Source organism: Mustela putorius, unplaced genomic scaffold, assembly GCF_011764305.1.
Source record: "Mustela putorius furo isolate JIRA1106 unplaced genomic scaffold, ASM1176430v1.1 tig00000145_pilon_pilon_pilon, whole genome shotgun sequence".
Classification (NCBI taxonomy): domain Eukaryota; kingdom Metazoa; phylum Chordata; class Mammalia; order Carnivora; family Mustelidae; genus Mustela; species Mustela putorius.
Window position 1 is genome coordinate 27,747,443 of NW_025421294.1, and position 19,146 is coordinate 27,766,588.

The 19,146-nt window shown below is 39.4% G+C and overlaps 1 protein-coding gene across 1 annotated transcript in view; it reads right to left on the reverse strand.

Annotated features, from left to right (window-relative positions):
- Window positions 1–19,146, reverse strand: part of HSPA4 (heat shock protein family A (Hsp70) member 4) — a 52,911-nt gene that overhangs the window by 19,163 nt on the left and 14,602 nt on the right. The window contains exons 4-7 of the mRNA XM_004744982.3: window positions 17,773–17,895; window positions 13,162–13,261; window positions 11,916–12,049; window positions 8,959–9,203 (exon numbers count right to left, since the gene is read on the reverse strand). Coding sequence (XP_004745039.1) covers window positions 8,959–9,203; window positions 11,916–12,049; window positions 13,162–13,261; window positions 17,773–17,895 — 602 coding nt within the window. The remainder of the gene's footprint in view (window positions 1–8,958; window positions 9,204–11,915; window positions 12,050–13,161; window positions 13,262–17,772; window positions 17,896–19,146) is intronic.

A 19,146-nucleotide genomic window follows, 5' to 3' on the forward strand; every position in this document is an offset into this window, starting at 1 on the left:
ATTAATGGTTCCTAGGGCTGGAAGAACAGATGATGAAAGACGCTGGTGGGTACAATTTTTTTTTTTCCTTTTTTTTTTTTCAACACACTTTTTTTTTTTTTAAAGATCAGTTTTAGGTTTACAGAGAAATAAACAGAAAGGACAGAGAATTCTCAAATACCATACCCTTCACTCGTCCTCTTGCCCCAGTTCCCCTACTAACATCTTACATGGCTGTGATCACATTTCTAACAAGTGATGAGCCAACACTAACACATGACAGTATTAAAAGTGGTCTATAGGTTTTGACACATGTATAGTTAAGTATCCAGCTTGATAGTATCACATGGAATAGTTTCACTGCCCTAAAATTCTGTGCTCCACCTATTTATCCCTCACTTTCCCGGAACCCCTGCAGATCACTGATGTTTCACAGCCTCCGTAGTTCTGCCTTTTCCAGAAGATCATATAGGTGAAATCAAATAGTATATAATCTTTTCAAACTGGCTGCTTCTGCTTCAATTAATTATGCACTTAGGGTTCCTCCAAGTCTTTTTATACCTCAATAATTCATTCAGGGTTTTTTTTTAAGATGATGAAAATATTCTATAATTGGGTTTTGGGGATGGTTGCCCAATTTTGTGACTATATTAAAAACCACTGATCAGACACTTTAGAAGTGTGATTTTTAGGGGTCCCTGGGTGGCTCAGTGGGTCAAAGCCTCTGCCTTCGGCTCAGGTCATGATCCCAGGATCCTGGGATCGAGCCCTGCATCGGGCTCTCTGCTCAGCAGGGAGCCTGCTTCCCCCTTCCTCTCTCTGCCTGCCTCTCTGCCTACTTGTGATCTCTGTCAAATAAATAAATAAAATCTTTAAAAAAAAAAAAAGAAGTGTGATTTTTATTAATTCTATCTCTGAGGTACAAAATAAATTTACACACATGAATGGCAAAAATTTCAGGCGCTTAGGTGGCTCAGTGGGTTAAGCCTCTGCCTTCAGCTCAGGTCATGATCATAGGGTCCTGGGATCCAGCCAGCATCAGGCTTTCTGCTCAGGAGGAAGCCTGCTTCCCGCCCTTCTCTGCCTCTCTGCCTATCTATGATCTCCGTCTGCCAGTCGGCCAAGTACGTAAATAAAATCTTTTTAAAAAAAAAAAAAAAGAATGGTAAAAATTTAAGACCACCTACAGCAATACTGGTGAAGATGTAAACAGCTAGGGGCGCCTGGGTGGCTCAGTGGGTTAAGCCGCTGCCTTCGGCTCAGGTCATGATCTCAGAGTCCTGGGATCGAGTCCCGCATCGGGCTCTCTGCTCGGCAGAGAGCCTGCTTCCCTCTCTCTCTCTCTCTGGCTGCCTCTCTGTCTACTTGTGATTTCTCTCTGTCAAATTAATAAATAAAATCTTTAAAAAAAAAAAAAAAAAAAAAAAAAAAAAAAAAAAAAAAAAAAAAAAAAAAAAAAAAGATGTAAACAGCTAAAACTCTTACATGTTGATTAGAGTTTACAATGAGTTTTTTTTCCTAATAACAAAAAAACTGGAAAAAGCAGGTGCCATCAAGAGGAGAAAACCAACCCTCAAGGCACACTAGTCAGCAATACACAAGAAGGAACAAATCATAGATAAAACTACTCAATGAATCTCAAATTTTATGCTGAGCAAACCAAGCCTTACACAAGACTACACACTGGATGTTTGCATTTCTAAGAAGTCCTCGAACAGGCAATTTTTATCTCCGACCCCTTAAAATGAAAAGTCCCCTCGGCAGCTGTCCCTGGAGATGAAGGCCTGGGGAAACATTTCTGGAGATGATGGACTGTCTCCTGAGAAGGGTACTGGTCCGTTGTCAAAACTCAGCAAAAGAACATTTCACACCTGAGTCTGTCCTTATATAAAAATAAAACAAGAACTATGAAACAGTGAATTCTGATTAATATACATACTTTAGTACATGGGGAAACGTAAATAGATAGATATCTGCAATTTAGTTTGAGGTGCATCAAAAAGTAAAATCGGTGGATAGATAGAAGGATGGATAGATAGATAAATAGGTACAGTTAATATTTTAAGTAGAAGAACCCAAAAAGCAGGACAGGGATGTTCAGTATAAAAGTCTTGGTTTTGTTGCATGTTTAAAAATCTCCACCATAAAAAAATGCAAAGAATCCTGTAGAGAGGAGTCTTAACAGATGGCAACAGCAGTAGTAGAGCCTTTCTCTTTTTTAAAATTTGTTTGGAAAACTAATTCCCACAACTATAAAATTCAACTATTTAAAATGTATAATTATATGACTTTTAGTATATTCAGAGCTGTGCAATCATCATCACAATTTCATAACACTTCTGTCACCATTAACCATTATTTCCCAGACCCCCTCACCTACCCCTCAGCCCTAGGCACCCACTCATGCTGGACAGTCCATGTAGCAGAATGATAAAAAATATAGTCCCTTCCAACTGGCTTCTTTCACCTGACATAAAGTTGTAAAGGTTCATCCATGTTATGGCATACATCTGTATCACATTTTTTAAATTGCCAAACAATATTCCATTGTATGGCTTCCATTTTCTGGCTATTAGGAGTAGTGCTGCTATGACCATTCATGCATGAAATTTTTGTGTGCATGTGTTTTATTACTCTGAATGTATACCAAAGAATGGAACTGTAGAATTATATGGTAACTCTACCTCTAACCTATTTTAAGCAACTGCTAAACTGTTTTCAAAATGGCTGCACCATTTTGCCCTCCACCAGCAGTGTTTAAGTACTTCTCCAGAGCCTCTTCAAGGCTTTTGATAACAGCAATCCTGGTGGGTGTGAACTGTTGTCCCACTATGGTTTTGATTTGCATTTCCCCAATGGGCTAATGATGTTCACCATCTTTCTCATACCCTTAACTGCCCATTTCTGTATGTACTTTGGAGAAATATTTATTCAGGTTCTTTGCCCATTTTTTAATTGGACTGTCATTTTATTATTCATTTGTAATCACCTCTGTGTATTCTGGATACAAACAGTACAGTTTTTTAATCTCTTCATGTCCTGTCAAATAAATACACAGCAACTAGAATAGCAAAACCAAAACCCCATCAACACAACAAAAACAGGTTAATACAATACTCGCCACAAACCCCAAAATACAAATGGGTAAAGAAAAACCATCAATAATTATACAATTCCTTCAAAGTATCTGTATCTGTGGCAAAAGTAAGCAAGAGGAAAACAACAGGACATATAATGGACCTGAAAATATAATAGACCTGAAAAAATAAACCAAAAGTCAGAAGGCCAGTATGAAAACAGCAGGTAAAGTCAAGGAGGGGTTGGCATACTCTAGAACAAGAGAGTAAGAGAATATAAAAAAGGTCCTCAATGTGGTACATTAAGAACCATGCCGGGGTGCCTGGGTGGCTCAGTGGATTAAGCCACTGCCTTCGGCTCAGGTCATGATCTCAGGGTCCTGGGATCGAGTCCCGCATTGGGCTCTCTGCTCAGCAGGGAGCCTGCTTCCCTCTCTCTCTCTCTCTGCCTGCCTCTCCGTCTGCTTGTGATTTCTGTCAAATAAATAAAAAAATCTTTAAAAAAAAAAAAAAGAACCATGCAGAATAAGAACCAGTAAATGCTCTACAGTGACCAAGTTAAATCCTTCAGGGGTACCTAGGTGGCTCAGTGGTTAAGCATTTGGCTTCAGCTCAGGTCACAATCCAGGGGCATCAGGCTCCCTGCTCAGCAGGAAGCCTGCTTCTCCCTCTCCCACTCCCCCTGCCTGTAATTCCCTCTCTCCCCATCTGTGTCAAATAAATAAAATCTTTAAAAAAAAAAAAAAAAGCTTCTGGGACGCCTGGGTGGCTCAGTTGGTTAAGCAGCTGCCTTCAGCTCAGGTCATGATCCCAGCGTCCTGGGATCGAGTCCCACATCGGGCTCCTTGCTGAGCAGGGAGCCTGCTTCTCCCTCAGCCTCTGCCTGCCATTCTGTCTGTTGTGCTCACTCTCTCTCCATCTCTCTCTGATAAATAAATAAAATCTTAAAAAAAAAAAAGTTTCTTTCAAGAAAAAAGGCCACAGTGAGGAAGAACTACTGATAAAATCTGAAACAAAGAGAACAGTGGAGACAAAAGAAGACAGAATAAAGGAAAACATAAGGTAAAGAAGACATTTTAAAAACATTTCGTAAAAACAAGAGGGCACTATGGAGCAGTGAATTCGGAAAAACTCTTAAATCATACTTCCAGTCTAAAATTTCAGGAATAATAAAAAACATGAGGGAGGGAGGGCAGGCTGTGTAGGTGGCTCAGTCAGTTGACCATCAAACTCTTAGTTTTAGGGCGCATGGGTGGCTCAGTGGTTTAAGCCGCTGCCTTCAGCTCAGGTCATGATCTCAGGGTCCTGGGATCGGGTCCCGCATCGGGCTCTCTGCTCGGCAGAGAGCCTGCTTCCCTCTCTCTCTCTCTCCTACCTTTCCATCTACTTGTGATTTCTGTCAAATAAATAAGTAAAATCTTTAAAAAAAAAAAAAAAAAAACTCTTAGTTTTAGTGCAGGTCATGATCACAGGGTCATGAGATTGAGATCCGCATTAGCTCCACTCTATAAGTAGTCTGCCTGAAGATTTTCTCTTCCTCCCTCTGCCTCTCTCCATAATGACACTCTCTCTGACACACTCCTCCCTCTCATAAGTAAAACTTTTTTTTTTATAGATTTTATTTATTTATCTGACAGAGAGAGATCACAAGTAGGCAGAGAGGCAGGCAGAGAGAGAGAGAGAGGAGGAAACAGGCTCCCTGCTGAGCAGAGAGCCCGATGCGGGACTCGATCCCAGGACCCCGAGATCATGACCTGAGCCGAAGGCAGTGGCTTAACCCACTGAGCTACCCAGGCGCCCCTAAGTAAAACTTTTTTAAAAAAAAGGTTCAGCAATATTATAGATTTTACATAAAAATGAGACTAGACAGGGGACTAGCTGACTCAAGTCAGTAGAGCATATTACTCTTGTTCTTGAGGTCATAAGGTTGAGCCCCACTTGGGGGGGTGGTAGTTTACTTTAAAAAACCAAACCAAACAAAACCACCACGGGTGCCTGGGTGGCTCAGTTGGTTAAGCATCTGCCTAAGGACTCTAGTCATGACCCCTAGGGTCCTGGGATGGAGCCCCACATTGGGCTTCCTTCTCAACAGGGAATCTGCTTCTCCCTCTTACTTTGTCCCTCCCCTAACCTGTCCTCTCTCTCTCTCTCTCAAAATAAAATCTTAAATAAATAAAATAAAATAAAAAACAAAAAAAAATGAGACTAACTATGCAAATCCACTGAGACAGGAAGATTAGGAATTGCTTATGGTTAGTGTGGGAGGAATAGAGATGACTGCTAATGGGTATACAAGGTTTCTCTTTGGCCTGATGAAAACGTATCAAAATTGGATCATGGTCCTTGTTGTACAACCTTGTGAGTATACTGAAAGCACTGAATTCTTGAAGTTTTACATGTTTTATGGTATATGAATTACATGTCAACAAAAAAATGATAAAGAAATTGAAAGAGCTGGGGCGCCTGGGTGGCTCAGCCAGTTAAGTGTCTGCCTTCAGCTTAGGTCATGATCCCAGGGTCCTGGGATCGAGCCCCGCATCAGGCTCTCTGCTCGGCAGGGACCCTGCTTCCTCCTCTCTCTCTCTCTCTGCCTGCCTCTGTGCCTACTTGTGATCTCTGTCTGTCAAATAAATAAATAAAATCTTTAAAAAAAAAAAAAAAGATTTAAAAAAAAAAGAAAATGAAAGAGCTAAAAGAATTAGAAAAACTAAGAATTAGAAATAAAAGAACAAATGTCAGACATGAAAAATAACCTAGAAATAACACAAGGACAAATTGCCCAAATAGTGGCATAAAGGGATGAATGGAAAGAGAATGGCAAATACAGACCACAAGCAAAAGAGATCCAACATACTTACATAAGAGCGTTGAAAGAATAAAATCAAAGTACAAGAACAGAACAAATACTGAACAATGTAATTCAAGAAAACTTCCTTGGTTTTTAAATAGCTGTGAAACTACATACTGAAAACACACACTGCATTCCTGGGGGAAAAAGATCAATAACAACCAGCAACAAAACCCAATTTACCCTGGTAAATTAGACATTCCAGAGAAGAAAAAAGAGAAAAAATGGAGGCAGCTAGCAAAAAGAACAAATAACAAATAACTGAAAAGTACACTGTCACAATTAAACAGGAATGCTATATGCCAAAAGAATATTATTACTCCATTTAAGATAATGGGACTCTTGATCTCAGGGTTTTAAGTTTGAGCATCACAGTGGGTACAGAGTTTACTTTAAAAAAAACTTTAGCGGGTTGCCTGGGTGGCTCAGTGGGCTAAGCCTCTGCCTTCGGCTTGGTCATGATCTCAGGGTCCTGGGACCAAGCCCCCCATCAGGCTCTCTGCTCGGCAGGGAGTCTGCTTCCCCTTCTCTCTCTGCCTGCCTCTCTGCCTACTTATGATCTCTCTGTGTGTGTGTCAAATAAATAAATATTTAAAAAAAAAAAAAACCACTTTAGGGACTCCTGGGTGGCTTAGTCAATTAAGCTGCTGCCTTTGGCTCGGGCATAGTCCCAGGGTCCTAGGATCGAGTCTCACATCAGGCTCCTTGCTCAGCAGGGAGCCTGCTTCTCTCTCTGCCACTGCCTGCCACTCTGCCTGCTTGTGCTCGCTCTCTGACAAATAAATAAAATCTTAAAAAAAAAAAAAAAAACCTTCAAAGAAATAAACAAGATAATCAAGGGAAAAATACAAGCTAAGGTCATTTCTATCCAACCAGGTATTTATGTGGAAATGGTCATCAACATGTGAGAACTTTACACAGTTAACATGTTCCATTTTTTTTTAAAATCTATTGCTCATTCCATCAATCAAAATGATGAAAATACATTAATATAAAGCAGTAGTAAATAACAAGCCTCAGGAAAGATGTGCTGAGACTGAAAGCCTTATACACTGTTGATCAGAATGTAAAATGGTCCAAATGCTGAGGAAAATAAATTGGCAATTCCTTAAAAAACTAAACACAGAATTAGTGTTATGACTAAGCAATTCCACTCCTACATTTATTCCAAAGAGAACTGAAAACAAAAGAGTCAAACAAATACTTATTCATGACTAGTCACAGAAGCAATACTCAAGGCCAAAAGGTAGAAAACAACCCAAAGGTCCATCAGTTGATGCAAGAAATTTTTTTAAAAAAAGTGAGTTTTCCATACAGATTCTTTTTTGTCATAAAAAGCAAAAAAGTACCAACACATGCTACAATGTGAATGAAGCTAGGAAACATAATGTTTAAGTGAAAGAGGTCAGAAACAAACAAAGCAGAACAGTTATAATACCATTTATATGAAATATCTGGAATAGGTAAATCCATAGAGATTAAGAAAAAAAAATAGTGGTTGCCCAGTACAAGAGGCAAGGGAACTGCTTAATGGTTATGAGGTTTTACTTTGGAGTGATGAAAACGTTTTGTCACTAGATAGAGGTGGTCACTGCACAACAACATAAATGTATTAAAAATGCCAATTTGGGGTTTGTTTTTATTTAATGCCAGACTTTTTCATGTTTTTTTTTTTTTAAAGAATTTATTTATTTGTCAGAGACAGAGCGAGAGAAAGGGCACACAAGCAGGGGGAGCAGTAGGCAGAGGGAGAAGTAGGTCCCCGCTGAGCAGGGAGCCCAATGCAGGATGATGCAGGACTAGATCCAAGGACCCTGGGATCACAACCTGAGCTGAAGACAGACGCTTAACCAACTCAGCCACCCAGGCGTCCCAGTTTTTCACTTTAAAATGGTATGTGGAGGCTCAGGTCTCTGCTTCTCCCTCTCCCTTGCTCATGCTCTTAGTAAAAACAAAACATCCTCAAAAATAACAATCATAAAAATAAAAAATGTAAATTTTGCCTCAAAAAAATTAATTAGAAAAAAAGGCTACAATGTCAGAAATAATCCAGTTTCATTAGTTAAAAAAAAGAAAAGACTGCTGGTCTTTTAAAAAAAAAATTCCAATTTCATCTCAATTTTTTGAGGGTAATTGAGGCCATACTCCCAAGCAAGCCATCAATTGTGCCTAAATTTCTACCAGTAGAGTTCACATCCTAAAGAACTTACCACTCTCATCATGCAAACAACCCAAGAGTCAAGAGTAACATTCTGGGTGTTTGAGGACAGGATAGGATGAAATGTCAATTACCCAGAATTCTTGCAGCACTGTACAAAAAGAGCTATTGCCCACAAGTGACCCTGAACTACCCAAAAACACCAATTTCTGAATCAACAACTGAATCAAATCCAATACTATTCAGCATTAAAGTACCTCGCCTTGATTTTTTTAAAACCACTAACTCACACATAATCCATGTACCTGTCAACTTACTGGAATAATCAGAAAAGATTAGTCCATATTATTAGAATAATCAAACCCAACTTTACGTAAAAAGCAGGATCCTGAATACCCAACTTTTGTATCAACTTGGATGGGACTGGAAGAGATTATGCTAAGTGAAATAAGTCAAGCAGGGAGAGTCAATTATCATACGGTTTCACTTATTTGTGAAACTTAAGGAGTAACACAGAGGACATGGCAGGGGTAGAGAGGAGAAGTGAGTTGGAGGAAATCAGAGGGGGAGACAAACCATGAGAGACTGTGGACTCTGAGAAACAAACTGAGGGTTTTGGAGGGGAGGGGGATGGGGGTAAGCCTGGTGGTGGGTAATAAGGAGGGCACATATTGTATGGAGCGCTGGGTGTGGTGCATAAACAATGAATTCTGGAACACTGAAAAGAAATAAAAATAAATTTTTTAAAAAAGCAGGATCCTGAATGGTCTCTAATTTTTACCTACAGAAGTTACCTTATAGCAACCATTATCATTTCAATGTTTAACTAAATAAAAGCTGATAGAAGTGCAGAAAAATCACAGTTCAGTTTAACACCAAAATACTGGTCTAGTTACCTATTCATAGTCCCAGATACATCAACATCATTCATAAAACATTCGATGCTTAAAGGGAGGTCTGAAGCATTTGCACTCATCAATTTCTTGAGTTTCTCACACTCTTGAGACAGTCGTAATAATGCACGAATTTTGGACTTTATGTCCAGCTTGTATTTCTTCCCAAATTCTTCACAGAAGTGATTTACTAACACCTCATCAAATTTTCTGCCTCCCAGTGTTGTGTCAAATGCAGTGGCCAGAACCTTAGGGAAACAGATGATTATTAATTCAAAAATAAACCAATTTAAAATTTTATCATAACATATATTTAACTAATAAATTATGAGTGGACACGTTCAAGCTGAAACAAGGAAATGTTCCACCTGTCATTTTAACACTTTGAAAAGAGACACCATAATCCCCAATTTACAGATGATGCTACAGGCCCAAATACATCAGATAATCTGCAGGTCACAAAACTAGTAAGTGGCAGAAGTACAATTCAAAACCCAATCCCCTCAATTCCAAAATCCAAGCCCTTACTACTACACCTATCTGACTAGAAGCTAAAATTAAATACCCAAGGCAAATGCACTAACATGTCATTACACAGCTCTGGTCTTATTGCTGTCACAAACCTATGAATAATACCAAAGCCCTACCTCGATGCAGTTTACTACCAGGAAACATGCTAGAAGCTTAATTCACAGCAACCTGTAAAAGTCTCATTAGCTCTGATTAACCATTACCCAAAAATCCTGAGATCAGACACAAACTAGATCTAATCCAATTCAATAGAAGGTAGGCTAAATAAAATGATTACATTCTTATGAAAAAATTAAATAAAAAATCTCTTCAAAGATGTTAAATATCATGGGGAAATTTTAATATACTAAGTGAAGAAAAAACCAGGACACAGAACTGATTACAGCCTAACTTGTTTCAAAAAACTAAAATGAAATACAGCATCCTCTTCATAGTACTAATATTGTGAATGCTTTACCACAAAAATGTCCTTCAAGTTTGGGGTGTTTTCATAATGAGTATTTTTATAATTAAATTTTAATTATAATTGCAAAACTGACAAATGACAGGAGATAATTAAGGACAATTTTGTTGGGGGTGGGGGAAGGCAAATAATCACAAATACACATCATTCTGACCCAAAGCCAAAGCTAATTATGACCAGTAGCTTCTGTTTAAAAAGGTGAGGGATACTGGATAGCTCAGTTAAGTGCCTGCCCTTGGCTCCAGTTGCGATCCCAGGATTCTGGGATCGAGCTCCACATGAGGCTCCCTGTTGAGCTTCTCCCTCTCTGGCTCTGGTTCCCCCTGCTTGTGCATGATCTCCACGCCCCCCCCCCAAAAACAAAAAAGTGAAAGCATACAATGGACTTTAGAAATAAAGTGATTAGTGATAAATGTTTAAGTATTTACACCTGTAAAAATCATGAACCTGTTAGTTCCAACCATCTCAAAGATTCACTTTCTTTTTATTGAAAAAAGAAAAAAAATCCTAGAAACAAAATATATCAGATATAAAGTGAAACCAAGTCTAGTTTTCAAAATAAAAGGACTGTAATAAATAGGGTCTCAAAATGGCCTCCAAACCTAACGAATACTTATTGTGAGACAGATAGACCCTCCTTACCAATCCCCAAATTTGAAGGAGAGACAACTGAGGCCTTTGCACAAAGAAACCTGGATCCCCACCCCTAGTAACTGAAGCAAACACTCAAAAACTCAATGGTTCTTAAGCAAATTCTAGATAAAATCAGCAAAAGAACTAATTTTATATCCGATTATGGAGTTGGCATATACCAGCAAATTCAAATGTGACCATGTTAACTCTTCAGCCCTCCTTGCCTTAAACACTGCTAGACTTCTCTGTGTCAAAGTGTTTTCTCCAGAGCTCTAAGATTTCCAAAATCAGCAAAAGAACTGATTTTATATCCGATTATGGAGTTGGCATATACCAGCAAATTCAAATGTGACCATGTTAACTCTTCAGCCCTCCTTGCCTTAAACACTGCTAGACTTCTCTGTGTCAAAGTGTTTTCTCTAGAGCTCTAAGACTTCCAAAAATCTAGAATGTCACTCTCAGATGGTTTCTTTTTGGGCATTCAAGTTGTAGTCCCCACACTCTTTTCCCAGAACACTCAAAACCTTAAGATCAAGAAAACAATACTTTTGTCTTTAATACTCAGTATTTAAAAAAATACACAAAGAGACTACCTGTTAAAGAATCCTAATAAGCCTGTAGGGTAAACATTATTTTCTAAAAATCATAGATTAGAAAAAGAATCAGAGGGGCGCCTGGGTGGCTCAGTGGGTTAAGCTGCTGCCTTCGGCTCAGGTCATGATCTCAGGGTCCTGGGATCGAGTCCCACATCGGGCTCTCTGCTCAGCAGGGAGCCTGCTTCCCTATCTCTCTCTCTGCCTGCCTCTCTATCTACTTGTGATCTCTCTCTGTCAAATAAATAAATAAAATCTTTAAAAAAAAAAAAAAAAAAAAGAATCAGAAATCTCAAGATTTTTTCTTCAAGGTCTATGTTCTTTGCTTCACACCATGCCAACTCTTGAAAATTACAGCTTCTAGCCTACTTCTACATACCTGGTTCTAGTTTAGATGGCTCATGCCTAGTTTCCATTAATGAAACATAATTTTTTAAGTTATTTTTTCAACTATCTCCCATAAATTCCTCATTACCATACACTTGTAATAAAGTTTTCCAGAGGGGCGCCTGGGTGGCTCAGTGGGTTAAAGCCTCTGCCTTCGGCTCAGGTCATGATCCCAGGGTCCTGGGATCGAGCCCCATATCAGGCTCTCTGCTTGGCAGGGAGCCTGCCTCCTCCCCCCTCTCTCTCTGCCTGCCTCTCTGCCTACTTGTGATCTCTGTCTGTCAAATAAATAAATAAAATCTTTTTTAAAATAAATAAATAAATAAATAGTAAGGTTTTCCGGAAATACTTACTTTAAGTTTTCCTTTATTAAACGCACATACAGAAACTTGGTAAGAAGAATGCCCCATGTCTACAAAAACTACATTTCTTGGTTTCTCTTCTAGGGCAGGAAGATCTTGCTTATAGATTCCATAGGCAAGAGCAACTACGGAAGAAACAAATTAAATTCAATGTAACATTATCATTTAAATAGTACATTAAAAATTCACTTTAAGTTAAAAAAAAAACTTACACAATGAATAGGACTGCATCACTGTGCTGTTTTACAAAGAATCAAATTCTTCATATGCTTTGCATAATGTATTCATGAGGAGCAGTTACTTCAAAGAATTAAATGTTGACATTCACTGAGACCTCCGTAACCTTTCCAATTTCTCATTCCAGTTTCTAATTTCTCATTCCAAAGACTTTGGCAATTTTTCCCAACTACTTCCCCTACTTTTCCAAACATACTTGCCAGGATTTCTTTCTTAATACACTTGCACCATCTCAACATTCCCATGTATCTCTCCCTGAGATGTTGCTTTACAAGTTTCAGTCCATTAAAGGGCTGGAGGGTGCCTGGGTGGCTCAGTGGGTTAAGCCGCTGCCTTCAGCTTGGGTCATGATCTCAGGGTCCTGGGATGAGTTCCGCATCAGACTCTGTTCAGCAGGGTGCCTGCTTCCTCCCCTCTCTCTCTCTCTGCCTGAGTCTCTGCCTACTTATAATCTCTCTCTCTGTCAAATAAATAAATAAAATCTTAAAAAAATAAAAAATAAAGGGCTAGAGAGGACCGCCTGGGTGGCTCATTTGGTTAAATGACTGCTTTTGGCTCAGGTCATGATCCTGGAGTCCCGGGATCGAGTCCCATATGAGGCTCCCGGAGTCTGCTTCTCCCTCTGACCCTCCCACTTCTCATGCTCATTCTCTCTCACACATAAATAAATAAAATCTTTTAAAAATTTTTCAAATGTTTATACAAGGCTAGAGAAAAGGCCGATCTATAAACTGACACACTGTGAACACACTGTGAACACGCAGTAACTGTGTTACTTTCCAAAGGAGGATGTGATTAAGTACTAAAGTAAGTGCTATGTGGATAAAAAAAAAAAGCACTGGTCAGATAAATTCTTTATGTGTGACACAGTATCCAAAAATACTATGGCACATAAGTGTAAGTGCTGCAAACAAAAAAGAAAACAAGAAACCCCCCCAGGGTTTTTAAGATGGCAGAAACTTCAACATTCACCAAGTCACAGATGCTAACAGTCCATTACCTGCAGTTGTTTCATTCATTAATCGCAGGCAATTAAGGCCAGCAATTTGTGTAGCATCCATCACTGATCGTCTTTCTGCATCAGTATAGAAACAAGGAACCTACAAAAAGATTTCAAAGTTTCTTTTATTAGGGAGTCTTCATTTAAAATACAATTGCCAAAACAGTAAAATCTAGAAACGCCCTCAAATATCTAGAGCAATTTATTCCCTATGTGATCAAGGAAGTATTTCAAACCAGTAGGGAAAAGTCAGAATATCCAATAAGTAGTGTTGGAACAAATGGATAACCACATAGAGAAAAAATTAGGTACCATCCCTACTGCACACCTCATACCAAAATACATTCCAAATCAAAGACATAACAGTTTAAAAAAAGATGAGTACCAGAAGGAAAAGAAGTCTTTACCATCAGTATAGGAAGAAATTCTGAAAACGTAACACAAAATACAGAAGAAAAAGAGGAGGAGAAAAGATTAATATATTTGAACAGCGGGGCGCCTGGGTGGCTCAGTGGGTTAAAGCCTCTGCCTTCGGCTCAGGTCATGATCCCAGGGTTGTGGGATCGAGCCCCACATCGGGCTCTCTGCTTAGCGGGGAGCCTGCTTCCTCCTCTCTCACTCTCTGCCTGCCTCTCTGCCTACTTGTGATCTGTCAAATAAATAAATAAAATCTTTAAAAAATATATATATATATTTGAATAGCAATGTAACAAGACAGATGGTAACTACACTGTGGTGAACACAGTATAATGTATAAACTTGTCAAATCACTAGGATGTACCCTGAAACTAATGTTATACTGTATGTCAAATATAAACAGTTTTTCATAAAGATTAATATATTTGACTCATAAAAATTAAAAATAAAAAGGGATAAATACTTGGAACTCGTAACATAAATTGATAGAGCTAATCTCTCTAATATATATGAAGAACCACCAATCAAAAGGTAGACCCATAAACTCAAAATGAGCAAACAGGAATGTTTTACAGGAAAGAAATGCAGAAGGGCTCTTAAATTTTAAAATGTTTTCAACTTCACCTAAAGAATGAAACATTAAAATGACATACACTTTCATAGCATTATTCACCTATTAGAGAATTAGCTAACACCCCAATAAGCTGTGCTGGTGAGGCTGTTATCCAACAAGTCCTCTTATACACTGCAGGAAGAAGCAGGAGTACAAATTCTTTAAAGGGCAATTAAACAACTGTGGTTAAAATTACAAATACATTGGACGCCTGGGCAGCTCAGTTGGTAAAGCCTCTGCTTTCAGCTCAGGTCAGGTTATGATCCCAGGTTTCTGAGACTGAGTCCCGCACTGGGCTCCTTGGTCAATGGGGAGCTTGCTTCTCCCTCTGCCTGCCACTCCCCCTGCCTGTACTCCAGTGCTCTCTCTTTGACAAATAAACAAACAAAATCTTGTAACAAGAATCACAAATACACATACCCTTTGTCCTAGCATTGTACTACTAGGAATTTAACCACTAAGTCCTATAAACTATCACATAAAAGCAAAATCTTACCTGTTAAAGTTTATTCAAAGCAACAGCAATTTTTTTTTTAATTCTTTACAATTTAAAAAAAAAAAAAAAGGAGGGGCGCAGTTTGGTGGCTCAGTCAGTTTACCTTACAACTCTTTATTTCAGCTCAGGTCATGAACTCATGTTTGTGTGCTCAAGCCCCATGCTGGGCTCTGTACTCAGGAGTCTGCCCCCCCACCACGGGATTCTCTCCCCTCTGCTCCTCCTCCCACTCACATCACACGCTCTCAAATAAATCTTTAAAATAATAAAATAAAATATGTAAATTAAAAAAAAAAAAAGAAGCAGCAGCAGCAACCGCAGGTCCAACAAAAATAGGCTAAAGAGGGGCGCCTGGGTGGCTCAGTCATAAGCATCTGCCTTCGGCTCAGGTCATGATCCCAGGGTTCTGGGATTGAACCCTGCCATCAGGCTCCCTGCTCGGCGGGAAGCCTGCTTCTCCCTCTCCCTCTGCTTGTGCTCCCTCTCTCGCTGTGTCTCTGACAAATAAATAAATAATCTTTTAAAAAAAAAAGACTAAAGAGATTTCAGTACATGCATCAACTGGAATACTCTGCAGCCACTGGAAAGAACAAAGCCCTTCTTTACCACTAAGATATAAAAGATAAAGTGTCTAAAACTGATCAAAAGAGAAATGAAACTAAAAAAGTATATATATCATATTTACTTGGATACACAAAAATGTCTGGAAAGATGTGTAACCAAGTAATAAAATTAGTAACATGTGGGAAGAAAAACTTCCTTCTAGGTAAGCAGAGGGGTGCATGCGTTTTATTTGTGAACACTGGGGCTACCTTTGCAAAAAATGAAATTTATGTTTTAACAATGATCAATTCATAAATAAAGCAAAATACACCCAAGCTCTATTTGTATAGCAATGAGATATACCATAATAGCCAAGAGCTAGGGTAGTCAATGTGTAGCAGAGTTTACATAGAGGCCAGAGGCAGCTATCCTTAGAGAGGCCTGATGAAAAGGTTAGCTCTTGGGCGCCTGGGTGGCTCAGTGGGTTAAGCCGCTGCCTTTGGCTCAGGTCATGATCTCGGGGTCCTGGGATCGAGTCCCGCATCGGGCTCTCTGCTCAGCAGGGAGCCTGCTTCCTCCTCTCTCTCTCTCTCCGCCTGCCTCTCTGCCTACTTGTGATCTCTCTCTGTCAAATAAATAAATAAAATCTTTAAAAAAAAAAGAAAAGGTTAGCTCTTTTCCAGCACTGAGGAACTTAAATGATAAACAGGTCACTAAACAGAAAGAAAATTTTCCCTAGAAGACAAGAGAGGCTTACTACACTTAAACTTTTGTACAACATAATTTGTGCTACATAGCTACTTTCCTTCTGGAAGTCTAGACTTTTGGTATGGGTTAGGCACAAGGTACCTAAATGACTGACCTCCAGTTAGAAACCCTGGACTCCTAGGCTCAGGCAGAACTTGTCAGGTATTACCAGAAGAATTAAGTGCATCCAGTACGACTCTCCTGGAAGGGGATTTTTAGAAGTTTGTGCCTGGTTTCCTCCAGAAACTGCCCCTGTACCTTTCCCTTTGTTGATTCTGCTTTGTATCTTCTCACCGTAATAAATCTTAGCCATAGGTATAGCAATATGTTGAGTTCTACAAATTCTCCCCAAAAAGTCACTGAAATTCAGTATAGTCATGAGGACCCCTAACACATGACTTAATACATCACCTTTTGACTTGATCTCAAATGCTGGAAAACCCACTTGGGCATTCTGCCATTGTACATGAGTTTCACTTCTATACTGAGCATAACTGAGAATCAAAGTTAGGGCACTAGGTTAAAAATATAATAGTTAGGGAAAGAAAGAAATGCATCTAAGAAACACAAAGCCTGCATTAAATATGAGCTCTTATGAAAAGTAGCACCTTTTTATTCTTTGCATCCCCAGAATATAGCACACAACCATAATCCAAATTCTTCCTAACAAATGTCAGTTCTACTTTACTAGATAACCAAGAACAAAGGAAATCTACCTGACAACAGACTACAGGGTAAAAAAGTCACCTAACAGCCCTTGCTTTGCCAATGAATACACCAATACAAAGACAAAAAAAGACCAAGGAACTAAGATATTAATATTAACAACTGCAGAACAGGAGATTCCACTGCAAAGCTAATAAATCCACCCAAATTTCAACAGTTCCTAAGGATGCCATTGTCCTACCAGCATAAAACCATAAAGTCAGGCTTTCATCTTAAAAGGGATATATGGAATGGGATACCTGGGTGACTCAGTTGGTTAAGCGGCTGCCTTTGGCTCAGGTCATGATCCCAGCGTCCTGGGATCAAGTCCCACATCGGGCTCCTTGCTCAGCGGGGAGCCCGCTTCTCCCTCTGCTTCTGCCTACCACTTTGTCTGCCTGTGCTCGTGCTCGCTCGCGTGCTCTCTCTCCCCCTAACAAATAAATAAATAAAATCTTTTTTTTTTTTAAAGGGGAGGGGAATATGGAAAAGACAAGATTTGTCTACTGCTGCCCTGCCTTTAGTTCTAAACACAGGACAAGCAAAAATACAGACAATGAAATGAAGAAAACGTTTCTAATTGTGGATATCCAACTAATTCAACAAACAAGTGGCTATCACATGCCAGGCACTAGGCGAGGTATTAAAAGGAATCCAGGGGCAGTGGGTTTTGAGGTAAGCCTTCAAACAGGGAAAAAAACAGAGAAGAGCTGAGTAAAAACTAGGGGGCAGAAAAGAATACTCAAAAAAATGGAAGACTAGTTTGATGAATTATTAAAATAATCTCTATAATCGAAGGCAAAAAGCAATTTTATTTGCAACTGACAACATTCTTGTCTCTACTTTTTTTTTTTTTAAAGATTTTATTTATTTATTTGACAGAGAGAGATCACAAGTAGGCAGAGAGGCAGGCAGAGAGAGAGGAGGAGGAAGCAGGTTCCCTGCTGAGCAGAGAGCCCGATGAGGGACTCCATCCCAGGACCCTGAGACCATGACCTGAGCCGAAGGCAGTGGCTTAACCCACTGAGCCACCCAGGCGCCCTGGTCTCTACTTCTTAAGTCCCCAGTAAAACACAGGGATCAAACTCACCGAAACAACACAGTCCACAACAGGCTTCTTAAGAACACTTTCTGCAGTCTCCTTCAGTTTGGACAAAAGCATAGCAGTCACTTGCTCTGTAGTAAAATTTCGCTCTTCCTCCATATATTTCACCTGCAATAAACCAAAAGGATCTAAACTTATTCGAGTTTTTCATGATCTAAAAGCCTAAAATGTGCATGTCTAACACATCATCAATGGAACAGTATCTCAAGAAAGAACTGAAGAGCACTAGTCTGGGAAGCAATAACAACTTGAAGGTCACTTTTAGCATTTTTTTAACATGTTTATCAAACACCAATACCTGAAGATAAGAACCATTATGTAAACAGCATGCTGTGACCACCAACAAAAACTGAGATCTCTTGTGCAGAAACAAACTTGTAGAGCTCACCATGGCCCACACTGCACCTCCATAAACAGGTCTGGTGGTGGACACTCTGCCACCTGGTATACTAGGTGGGTTTTACTTTGTTTACCGTGTTGACTTTAGGATCATTTCCAAAATTAGGATCCAGTCTAGCCTGAGGTCACAGTTTTTGTCACTTTGTTTACTGCTGTAGGCCCAAGACTTAGAACAAACCTGACCCAATAAATACTTCATTTAGAGGATAAATAAAAAAAAGCTTCAAGATATCCTACCTTGCATAAAAGTATGCAATTTGGAGAAGGGCTACAAACTTTAAATGCTCAAAGTCTGGCTCAGACAAGCCCCATCCCACATGCCTATAGTCCCCAAATATAATCCACACCTGAAAACATAACTCTCTTCTCTCAGCAGCTGCTCCAAATGAACCTGAACACCACCTTCTCTTAAACTCTTCACTTCTGAGCCCAATCCTAATTTATTCTGATTCAGAATCTAGTAGTCCCTTACTTTATTGTATGATAAAGATGGTAAAGCACCCCTCACCATGAGCCTCTTCTTCCCTGCTATCTGCTTAATTCTTAGTCTATTCCTCCACTTTTGTACTCGGATCTACTTGTTCCCCAGATCTTCTCCCTCATCTCTTTCTTCTTTGGCTCTTACAATGCTTTAGACTAAATCTGCCAATACCTAATCCTATTTCTTTCCTGCCTATAAGTATCCTCCATCTACTCACCTCCTTTTTTTCCCCTTTTTCCTTCTCCTGTATTCCAGAGTATCCATTACCAGCCATTCAAACTCTTCTGAGATCATTGCCACAGATATCTTCAGTAAACCCAGTCAGTCATCATTCTCCCGTTATCAGAATACTTCACTTCTAAATTCAACTGAGGACTCAATAGCACAACTCACTACCTTTTTTCTCACAATTCTCATCATCTCTTGGCTTTTGAGCCCGGTCCCACAATCCTGACTTCTCCAAATGCGGTATCTCAAGC